Raw genomic sequence first — 11,375 nt, forward strand, 5'->3', positions numbered from 1 at the left:
TCTGAAAGGCTTTTGGCTGCTTCTCTTTTCCTGCACTCCCCCACGGTCACTCCTTGGTTTCTGCAAACATAGAAAAAACAATCCACAAATAGTTTTATAAAATGCCTACGGTTGCGAAATTTGAGTGCGAGAGAAAGGGGGGCAGCATGATAGAGTGCAAGATAGAAAGTAAATTATGAAGAAAAGGGGAAGGAGAAATTTTGAGGTAGTTTATTTGTGAAGAGATTTGATCGGATCACCATGTTAAGATTAAGGTGGGTTCAGATTTTTGCATTTTAGTTCTATAAAACTAAAATAATCACATGAGATCACATGAGATGGCTTGTTAAACTGAGGGGCTCTAATTGACTGAGTTGTAGCATTGTGATGTATGCTTCATCATCTCTCCTGACACTTTTCTTTAACTTTAATTTGAAGTAGTACCTTTTTCTATTTTGTCTTTGTGTTTTTTTTTTTAAATTTCCTCCACCTTTTCCTTCTTTATCACCCCTTCCCTGAAACTTTCTCATCTTCCACACCTTCCCTCAGTCTCCTGCTTCTCCTGCTCGCCCGCTCGGCTTACTCGACGCTGCTGGGATGGGTCGAATCTCCAGGTTATCCCACTGGATATTTGCCGCATGCCAGTCTAAACTGGAGCAGGTGTGCCCCCAAAGGTCACGTCCTCTCCATCAAGCTCATCCACCTGGATCTCGAGGACAGCCAAGACTGTGAAAACGATGCAGTGAAGGTCAGAGGTCAAGATAAACTTTAAATGGTTGTGTTTTATGTAGTCGCGTTTACTCGCTTGATGTCTCTGCTCTCACTGTACCCTCTACAACATGTTTTTTTGTCCAGGTCTTTTCAAATGGAAACCTGATCTCAGTTCTGTGTGGCAAAAGAGAATTTGAGGAGCTTGAGTCTACTGTAAATCCCTCGCTCCTCTCCGCTCCGGGTGGCTGCCTCTCTCTCTCGTTCCACTCCGACTACTCAAACACCAAGAGGCACACTGGCTTCAGAGGCTTTTACACCGATCAAGGTGAGAGTCTCAACGAAGTCCATTGTGTTTGTGCCCATTTTATTCTCTCACTTTTCCCAGAAGATCTCTGTTTGTATGCACTGATATTTTAAAAAATGAGAATATGTTTTTCATCATTCTGTTAGGCAGGTGCTATTTTTAGACAACAATCCACAATGGTTGAAGTTTGTAGCTCTGAGAGATGACTTGTAAATGGTTATTACTGTGATGTGTGTGTGTGTGTGTGTGTGTGTGTGTGTGTGTGTGTGTGTTTTAAAAATATATAAATTTATATCTATATTTTGTTGTTTTTCCACTAAAAATACACAAACAATGCACAGGGATCAGAAAGCAAAGCTGTATAATAATAATAATAATAATAATAATAATAATAATAATAATAATAATAATAATAATAATAATAATGAGAGTTATGTTTAATCAGTGAATAAAAAGATGAACAATTCTTATGTTTTGACATACTGAGATACATGAACCATTGTACTTGGAAGTTAGTATAATCAGAACCTGTTCAAGGTTTATGTATTCAATAAAAGGTTTCCAGATCCTCAAAATACTTTATTTACATCTGTTTTTAAGAACAAATGTATTTTTTTCTAAGAGCATACAGTGAGTAATTTCTGATATCCATTTGGGGAATTCAAAATGTTTACATTTAGTCAGTTACTTTGAAAGGAGGCCAAATTAAATGCTGAGGCATATGCTTCTGAGGAGTGCTTAGCATTACGATTTTTAGTTTCGATTCAAAGGTGCTGACAGTGACTGATGTCTCATAGAAACCCTGTCTAGCAGCTTAACCTTTGGACAAAGTCAGGCTAGCCGTTTCTCTTTTGTCTCCAGTCTTTATGTTAAGATAAGATAACTAGTTACTGGCCTCTGGCTACAATTTTACATGGTGAGTTATGAAAAAACTCAACCATCTACAGTTATCATAAATGTTGAAATAAGCTATAGAGACCAAAACCAGTTTTTGCCCCAGGCTGTATACATGTTTATTCCCACTGTAAATTTGGGCATTTTAACATGGGTGTCTATTAGAGTTGATGGGTGTCTGGAACCATGAATGGCCACTCGAGTAACTGCAGTTTTTGGCACTTGAGTGTTGACTTCATTTTCCAGTCGCAGACATTGCTGCTTTTCTCAAGAAAGTGAATAAAAGAATTTCCATTAACCTTTTAAAACCTGAGTCAACATTAGTTTTTTTGTGCTGCATTTAGACACCTTTCACAAGCTATTACAAAAAGGGGGCGGGGGCATGACCAAGAAATGTTCCACAAATTGCAAGAAATTATATTAAAATGTGACAATAAAATTACCTAAAAATTGTTGTTGTCCAAGTCTTCCTTTTAAACTGTCTTGTGTGCTGTGCGCTTCTACATCTGACCTTTAATAAATTTTCTCCCTCAGACTTTGACGAATGTAAGGACGACCCTGACAACAGATGCACCCAGTTCTGTCACAACTACATTGGAGGGTACCACTGTTCCTGTCGCCATGGTTACTTCCTGGACACGGACAAACACACCTGCACAGGTACAGTAAACAGTGTACACAAAGAAGTGTTCACATTAGACAAAGACAACTGAAGGACGGTGAAACAAAACTGAAACGTGAAGTGAAAATGGGGAAATAATGGAAGCAGAAGCAGGCAAACCCACGGAGGAAGCAGGAGAAAGAGGAGAATAACATGAGAAGGAGGCCGATTTTGTAATGCAAATGATTATGATTATGACAAAAGTACTCTTACCTTCAACACAGTGAGTTGCACTGGGGATCTGTCAGGGCTGAGCCAAGGGGACGTATCCACTCCGTCCTGGCCCGCTTCATATGCAGAGAACGCCAACTGTCAGTACACGCTGTCTGTGGCGGCCACCCTGCAACTGGAGCTGCACTTCTCTGACGACTTCGATGTGGAGCAAAGCCCTGATGGTCAATGCATAGACGCACTGAGGGTAGGTGTTTGGATAAAATATGTAAAGACAAAGTTCTTCTAAAGCTTTACAGAGCAGGAAACAAAGAGGAAGTTCACACAAACATGTTGTTACTTTAGAGATTTGACAACTCGTACACATCCTGTTTTGATAATTTGATACAGTGTTCCAGCAGATCTTTAGAAAGTCTTAAATGGCATAGAATTTATTAATTAGAAAGATAATTTCTAATTTAGTATTAAAACGTCTTACATTAATCTTTTAAAAGTATTAAAAATGCTAAGACATGGAAAGAAGGGTTATGATTTATTTTTTTTCTGATGTTGCTTTGTAAAATCTCAAAATGATCCGTAAAATCGTTTTTTCCTCTTTCATTTTCTGCATGCAATTTGCATTAAAGTCACAAGATAGCACAACCAACAACACAAATATTTTGTTTCTGGCCAGGATGCTTAAAACAGAGGATCCACTGTCTGTTAGCTGTCACTGCACCCTGGATGACATGAGGAAGTGCACATTTAAAAAAAAAAAAAAGGAAAAAAGGCTATTTAACAAAGATTTCATGACATGGCTGAAAACAAGGGTGCAGTGTACTTAATGCAGAAAAGTTTTTATTCTTGGCACGACGGGAATCACGGAATTGTAATCCCTTATGCAGACTGAGAAACACAAAACTGCCACAAAAACTCACTAACAGAAACAAATTTCTGGTTTTTCCCAGCTCTGTTGTACTCATGTCTCCTCCACGAGACAAAAAGAAAAAAAAGTATTTCATGTTGCAGTAAACATTTGTCCAAAAATTTAAATTCAAAACTTTTTCCATAATTATTCCCCCCTCCTTAGTTCATTATTTAGTAGATGCAAACAGCAATCACAGCGTTGAGTCTGTGTGGGTCAATGTCGATCAGCTTTGCACATCTATACACTGCACTCTTTGAGTGCATGAATGAATAAAACTGTTAATGCCCCAAGGGGAATTTGCTTTGCATAAATGAGCATTAAAGACCAACGAAAGCAACATATAACAAAAACATGCAAAAAAACCCATTATTGGAATTTTGATAATGACATAAAACTTATTTAAGTCAAGTTAAGTTTAGTTAAAGAAGTGCAGTTCCACTTTTACTAACCCTCAAAACTAGTGTTGTAAACCATTCTTTTGAAAACCAAAAATCAATTACACATTTTTAAATTTATATTTACATCGTTCCATAATTCAACCCCAGAAATAGAAATTTCTTGAAATGTAGCAGGATTCCATGTATCTTTTATCTTCTTTTAAATCTGCTTTGGTCTTCTGTACTAAAAAAAAGATTGTACACAGTCTCGGTTTGACTTTTCTTTTGCTCTGAAGAGTTTTTTTTAATTTTATAATATACCAGATCATTCAGTTTCATTTTCAGTTCATTGTTTCGCTGGAAAACAGAGAGGTGTTTCACGGCAGGGTGCTAATGTTCATGGTGATGTGCAGTGTATCATGGTGTTTAGTCTGATGATCAAAAAGCTCAATTTTCGTCTCATCAGACAAGATTATTTTTGTTTGTTTGATTTGACACATGTGGCTTTCTCTTTGGGATATATACTTAGGCATACAAATATTTTATAATTTATATATGAGTTGAATAGTGTTTTTTGGGCATGCACATATATCTTCACCAGAGGGAACAGAGCAGAGAGGAAGTCAGGAGGCGCACCACATTGTAAGATGTGACCTTTGTTGTTTTGTTCACAGATTGAGACTCCCTCTGGGACTCTGGGCCCATTCTGTGGCCAAACGCCTCCCCCCTCTCCTTTTCTTACTCACTCACATCATGTCGTCATCCGCTTCACCTCTGATGGTTACGGCACCAACAAAGGCTTTTCTTTCCACTTCAAGACCACAGGTGCTGCAGCCTCCTCACAATGGGAAAAGACAATTTGATGTGAAGTTTGTTGGAAACTGATCAGTGATTGTAACTGTTCTTTTTTCACATGATAATTGCAGATAAGGTTTGTCCAGCGGTGGTGACCCCACACTCCACTCTAACTCCTCAGCGACCAGAATATTCTCAGGGTGAAAAAGTGACAGTAACTTGTGAATTTGGCTACGTTGTGGACACTGTGAGTGCACATAGAACCTGAGCGTTTAAAAAAGATTAACTTTTAAAGTATTGAAGTCACTGTTAAGTTAATTAAGTTCTCCTCTTTGCAAAGTAGCAAGGCGCCCACGCCCTGTTGTCAGAGTATGTGACAAAATGTCAGAGTACAGGTGTGTGGACTCCCACTTACATCTGTGAACGTAAGTCTGACTGGAACCAGTTCTTCTAAAAATTTGTCTTGAATTACTTGTTTGTTTTTTTCCACACTGTCTATAACAATGTTTTTTTTCCGCATGTAGCTGTGGATTGTGGTGTTCCCGATATCCCAGAAGATGGCATCCTGCAGTTGGTGGGCTCAGCTGACCCACACACTCAGTATAAAGACCAGATCCAGTTTAACTGCAGCTCAAAGTACTACAATCTGGAGGGAGACGGTAATTAAAGGAAACTTGTACACATCCCTTTAAAACTAACTTTTACGAATGCAAAGTTTTTCCTCTTTATAGATCTTTTATTGTTTCTTGGGATGCCAGTTTTAATAAATTTTGCACCCTTAACTGGCCTACCAATTCAATTTTAAGAAAAAAACAAACAAAACCCAAATGATATGAAATACAAGAAGCCTTTTCCTTTAGTCTTCTGCATTTGAAAGCGCTATTCACATAGAAATTTTAATAATTAGTGAAGTAATTTTTTTTATTTTACTTTCTGTTGGTTTTGATAGCTACTTAGCGGTGCAGCTCATTGAAGATTACCGCTTGTAACACTGTCCTGCCACAGGGACGTTGTTGCTGTGTAAACATTGTAGCCATTCTCTGGTCTCTTCCCAGGTTGCCCCGGTGCTTAAGTGGCTACATTTTGAGCTGCAAAACCTCTTTGGGGAGCATTGTTAACCATGTTCGCACCACTTATCATGCTGACACTGCTCACGGTGCTAAGAGAGGTGTGATAAAATACAATTCTACAATTTCATTTAGCAGATGCTTTTATCCAAAGCGACGTACAACACAAGCAAGAATTTAGACTTAAGGAAAAAACCCTTAGTAAGTGCAAAAAGTGCTTCAGGTGTGACCCCCCCCCCCTTTTTTTTTTTTTTTTTTTGGAAACCAAAGTAATAACCAGTAGCGATCTCAGCATCTGAGATTCAGCAATCTCAGTATCACTACTTACGATTTACGATGAAAATCAACATACAACATCACACAACTTTGTCAGTGCTAGATAATCATTAGGTGCTGGGTTTTGGACCTTCTGACTTAATTTACCCCAAAGGGCAAAGAGGAGAAGAGTCAGGTTCAGTGCCTAGGTGTTCTTGGAACAATTGAGTTTTCAATTGTCTCTTAAAAGTAGAAAGGGACTCAGCAGAACGCACAGAGTTTGGAAGTTTGTTCCACCATTTGGGAACAACAGAAGAGAAGAGTCTGGCTAGAGATTTAGAGCCGTGCTGGGCTGGAAGCACCAGGCGTCTTTCGCATGCAGAGCGTAGTGGGCGAGAAGGAGAGTAGACCTGGATCAGGGATTCCAGGTAGGCTGGAGCAGTTCTTGTGATTGTTTTGTAAGCCAAGAGGAGTGCTTTGAATTTGATTCTGGCTGCCACTGGAAGCCAGTGAAGAGAAATTAGCAGCGGGGTGACATGTGCTCTTTTGGGCTGGTTGAAGACCAGACGTGCTGCTGCATTCTGGATCATCTGAAGAGGTTTGAATGAGCATGCAGGGAGGCCTGCCAGAAGAGAGTTGCAGTAGTCAATGCGTGAGATCACAAGAGCCTGAACCAGAAGCTGTGTGGCCTGTTGGGTCAGGAAGGGTCTGATCTTCCTGATGTTGTAGAGGGCATAACGGCAAGACCGAGAAACTGAGGCCACATGAACCTTAAAGGTCAGCTGGTCATCAATCATGACACCCAGGTTTCTGGCTGAGTTTGTGGGCACAAGTAGGCTCGAGTCTAGTTGGATACTGATCCGAGGCTGAACAGATGGACAAGCTGGAAAGACCATGAGTTCGGTCTTAGACAGATTTAGCTGAAGGTGGCGTTCCTTCATCCATGTGGAGATATCAGCCAGACACGCTGATATCCGAGCTGAGACCGTTCTGTCATCAGGTGGAAAGGAGAGGAAGAGCTGAGTGTCATCAGCATTGCAGTGGTAGGAGAAACCATGGGAGCGGATCACTGCACCGAGTGAGGTGGTGTACAGAGAGAAGAGTAGGGGACCAAGCACCGACCCCTGAGGAACCCCTGTCGATAGGCCATGTGACCTAGACACCTGTCCTCGCCATGACACTCTGAAGGATCTGCCTGTGAGGTAGGACTTGAACCACAATAGGACAGAACCTGAGATGCCAAGCTCAGAGAGTGTGGAGAGGAGGATTTGATGGTTCACCGTGTCAAAGGCAGCAGACACGTCCAGCAGCAGTAGGACAGAGGATTGACCAGCAGCTCGAGCCAGTCTCAGTGACTCAGTGACTGACAGGAGTGCAGTCTCAGTGGAATTGGTCACACCTGAAGCCAGACTGAAAGGAGTCAAGTAGGTTGTTGTTCCGCAAGTGTTCAGAGACCTGGTTAAATACTGCGCGCTCCAGTATTTTCGACAGAAATGGTAGAAGTGAGACTGGCCTGTAGTTTTCAACCTGGGCGGGGTTGAGATTAGGCTTTTTGAGCAGTGGGGTGACACGGGCTTGCTTAAAAGTAGCAGGAAAAGTGCCAGTTTTTAGGGAGGAATTGACAATGTGTGTAACTGCAGGTTTGATAGTGGACAGGATGGTCTGCAGGATGCGGGTGGGTATTGGATCGAGAGGACATGTTGTAGGTTTTGAGCTCAGAAGAAGTCTGGAGACCTCATCCTCGGTCAGAGGAGCAAAAGAGCAGAGTGAAGCGGCAGTAGTGGATTTGAGCTGACTGGGCCGGTCAGGCTCAGAGAACTGGTTGCTGATTGCAGCCACCTTTTCAGTGAAAAAGGAGGCAAACATGTCTGGAGTCAGTGTAGTGGAAGGCTGAGCAGCTGGAGGAGAAAGCAAGGAGTTAAACACCATAAACAGTTTTCTGGATTCAGTAGCAGCACAGATCTCGTTCTGATAGAAGGCTTTCTTAGCAGACTGCAAGGAAGAGGTAAAGGAAGCAAGTTTCTGTTTGTATGAGGACAAATCAGTTGGTTCTTGGGATTTACGCCACTTTCTTTCTGCTGCCCTGAGTCCAGTTCTTTGTTCTCTCAGAACTTCAGAGAGCCATGGACTTGGTTGTTTTTTCTTACACCAGGGGGGCAGAGTTTGTCCAGAGAGGATGCCAGAGAGGAACAGAGTGTTTCTGTAGCCTCATTAACAGAAAGTGAGGAGAAGTGTGAGTGGTCAGGCATGGCAGAGCTCACCTCAGACAGCTGTGCTGCTGTGAGGGATTTATGGTTTATGTGGAGGGAAATTTTCTGAGTGGGTGTCTGCAATTGTGGAAAGGCAGCTGCAAATTTTACCAAGAAATGGTCTGACAGGTATAGTGGGGTAACTGTCACATTTGCTATGGAGCAGTTACAAGTCAGCACCAGGTCAAGGACTTTACCAGCTTTGTGGGTGGGAGGAGAAGGAGCTAGTACAAGTGCAAAGGAGGAGAGGAGTGCCAGAAAGTTGTTTGCCAGAGTACTGTCAATGTGAATGTTCATGTCTCCCATGACAATCAGTGGTGTGCCATCATCAGGGATGTCAGAGAGTAACATGTCCGTTTCAGAGACAAAGCCATCCAGACTACCCCCTGGTGGGCGGTACACAACCAGAATATATGCTTTGATGGGAGCAGTGACATTTAGAGCATGATATTCAAATGTTGTGTTGCTGCTCAACGGGCGCAGTGTGGAAAAAGACCAGTTGTCAGGAATGAGCACGCCAGCACTGCCTCTTCGTCCAGTGGAGCGAATAAAAAATAGTAAACCTGAAGGGTTTTAAAGCTCTGACAGAGAACGGTAGTGGTCGAAACATGTTTTAAATAATTTAGCTACTACAAGTAAGTCTCTTAAATATAATTCCTCCTCGTTTTTCATGTATTTTGAGCGCGTGGATTTCCTTCCTGTTAAATGCTGAAGGGTGTGTGTGACTAAATAAGTAGAGTAGATAAATTAACATAAAGATCAACATGCCTAACCATTAAAAAATACTCTTGGCTGTTAATGCATTAACAGTTGTTGGTAGTTGTTTCATCAGTGTGCTTGCTTCCATCTTTCAGACACGTACACCTGCAGCGCCAGCGGTGAATGGATGTCAGTTGGCGGCCTGACAGAGATGCCGAAATGCACTGAAGGTACGACTTTTAGCGTATTCCTTATATTTTCTCATATTAGCCACTTGTGGACAAATTCATCTATTCATGACTGTTTTTTGTGTATTTCAGTGTGCGGGGAGCCTGAAAAACACTTTTCCAGTACAGGCAGAATTTTGGGAGGTAGCGATGCAAATTTAGGAGAGATACCTTGGCAGCTTTTGATCAGAGAGCCGAGCAGAGGAGGAGCATCACTGATTAATGACCGATGGGCTGTCACAGCAGCTCATGTGGTGGAGGGGTTAAATGACGTCTCTTTGCGCCTGTATGGTGGACTGGTAGATGGAAGAACAGCAGAGAGGTCGCGCAGTGTAGTTATCATGAACAGTGAGAGGATCATAACTCATCCCGGCTACATCAGGGGCAATGAGGAAGGCATTAATTTCGACAACGATATTGCTCTTATCAGATTAGCTTCTAGGGTGAATTTTGGCCCAAACCTCCTTCCCATTTGTCTGCCAGAGGCGAACAGTGGCTTTTTGGAAAATGAACAAGGCACAGTGTCAGGATGGGGGGCAACAGGAGCCGCTTCCAAGTCTGCTCTATTAAAGTATGCTCAAATTCATGTCAAATCCCTGACAGAGTGTGAGAATACACCTCCAACACCAACTAACAAACGCATGCTTTTCACTACTAACATGTTCTGTGCTGGTGCTGATGGAAAGGACAGCTGCAGGAGAGACAGTGGAGGTCCGTTTTTTACACGTATGTCAGCTGATGGCACAGAGCGTTATTATCTGACCGGCATTGTGTCCTGGGGAGCCCAATGTCGAGAGAGGCAGTACAAGGGTTATTATACCAAGGTGGCAAATTATGTTAACTGGATTAAAGAGACAATAGATACAATAGAAAACTCTTAGACAGAGGAAAGATGAGAGAGACAATACTTTTCCTCTTGCCGTAATAATATAATCCATTTCAGGACTGATTCAGATCTATAAAATAAAAATGTTTCAGAAAATAAAGACTAAATTCCTGTAATCAACATTAGGATGCGATTGCATTCATGCCTCACTTTTGTATTAAAGGAATTTGCAAATCATCTGCGGAGAATGCATTTTTTAACCAGGTTCATTATATACTGTATTTTTGTCTTAAACATCTTTTATGTCAGGCTTCATAGACTTGGATACATTAATTAATTCATAACTTATTGTTTGCCTTTATTTGCCCCCAGGTAGAACATGAATCCAAACAACTACATTCAAATCTACACCGATCTGACACAACATTAAAACCACTGACAGATGACGTGAATTACAAAACTTTGTTCGATGTTCTTCCGGAAAACCTTTGGCCCTGTTATTCATATGGATGCCATATGACGTGCTCCATATTGTCATGAAAATATCAATGTTATTAATTTCTCCAGCTGATCAGTGTATAATGGTATGAAGCAAACAGCGCATTGTATGGAGAGATGCTAATTAAATATATATTATATATATAATAGTGCCGGGGGATATAGTAGGAATTAGTAAGATAATATTGATAAAGGTTTTTTCACCTTTTGATATTCAGTATATCTCAGTACAGCAAATGAATGAAAAAAACACAATGAAATAATCCAAATATTAATTTTTAATATAAAGGGTGGAGGTGATGAAAATGCATGAAAAAAGGAGCAGTGAAAATAAAAATTCTAACTATAAATTATAACGTAATTTCATGGCTTTAAAGCAAATTTGATAAAAACAGTCATGATGAAAACAGAGCCATGTATCATCACATACTTTTTGTCACATGTAGAACAAAAACTTCAATAAAATACACACAAAATTGCATGTTACTCTTAGATGTATGTATGTTTTTCTTTAATTATATAATAATAATAAGGACCCACGGTGTGATCAAAGTGACATGGTTTTGATATGGTGTTGCTTTGCAGGTAAAAAGTAACATTTGCCAGAATTACTCCGATACTGCAGCAATCAGCTGCCTCTATCAGCTGCTTTGCCATTTTGTCTGCTTATGAAGTGAATTACACCTTCTTCTGTATTTGAGGATGCTGAAAAAGTGTAATAGCCCCCTCTAGTTGTAGAATGAAGTTTATAAGGC

The 11,375-nt window shown here is 40.8% G+C and overlaps 1 protein-coding gene across 1 annotated transcript; it reads left to right on the forward strand.

The window, feature by feature from the left end:
- The first annotated feature begins 97 nt into the window (after nt 1–97).
- Nucleotides 98–10,359, forward strand: c1s.1 (complement component 1, s subcomponent .1). The gene is made up of 11 exons (XM_042489328.2): nt 98–254; nt 529–727; nt 835–1,015; nt 2,423–2,548; nt 2,774–2,967; nt 4,679–4,829; nt 4,931–5,046; nt 5,143–5,224; nt 5,324–5,458; nt 9,225–9,299; nt 9,390–10,359. Exons 1-11 carry the CDS (start codon nt 241–243, stop codon nt 10,175–10,177), a joined length of 2,061 nt encoding a protein of 686 aa, XP_042345262.2. The 5' UTR covers nt 98–240; the 3' UTR covers nt 10,178–10,359.
- The last annotated feature ends 1,016 nt before the right edge of the window (nt 10,360–11,375 follow it).

Source organism: Plectropomus leopardus, chromosome 11, assembly GCF_026936395.1.
Source record: "Plectropomus leopardus strain MGB_pleo_1.0 chromosome 11, ASM2693639v1, whole genome shotgun sequence".
In the NCBI taxonomy this organism is placed as follows: Eukaryota; Metazoa; Chordata; class Actinopteri; order Perciformes; family Serranidae; genus Plectropomus; species Plectropomus leopardus.

Bases quoted from the DNA above. Each gene is read 5' to 3' on its own strand.
- c1s.1 (XM_042489328.2), top strand. The intron at 2,549-2,773 runs GTACAGTAAACA...CCTTCAACACAG, and splicing joins GGACAAACACACCTGCACAG to TGAGTTGCACTGGGGATCTG. The intron at 2,968-4,678 runs GTAGGTGTTTGG...TTTTGTTCACAG, and splicing joins AATGCATAGACGCACTGAGG to ATTGAGACTCCCTCTGGGAC.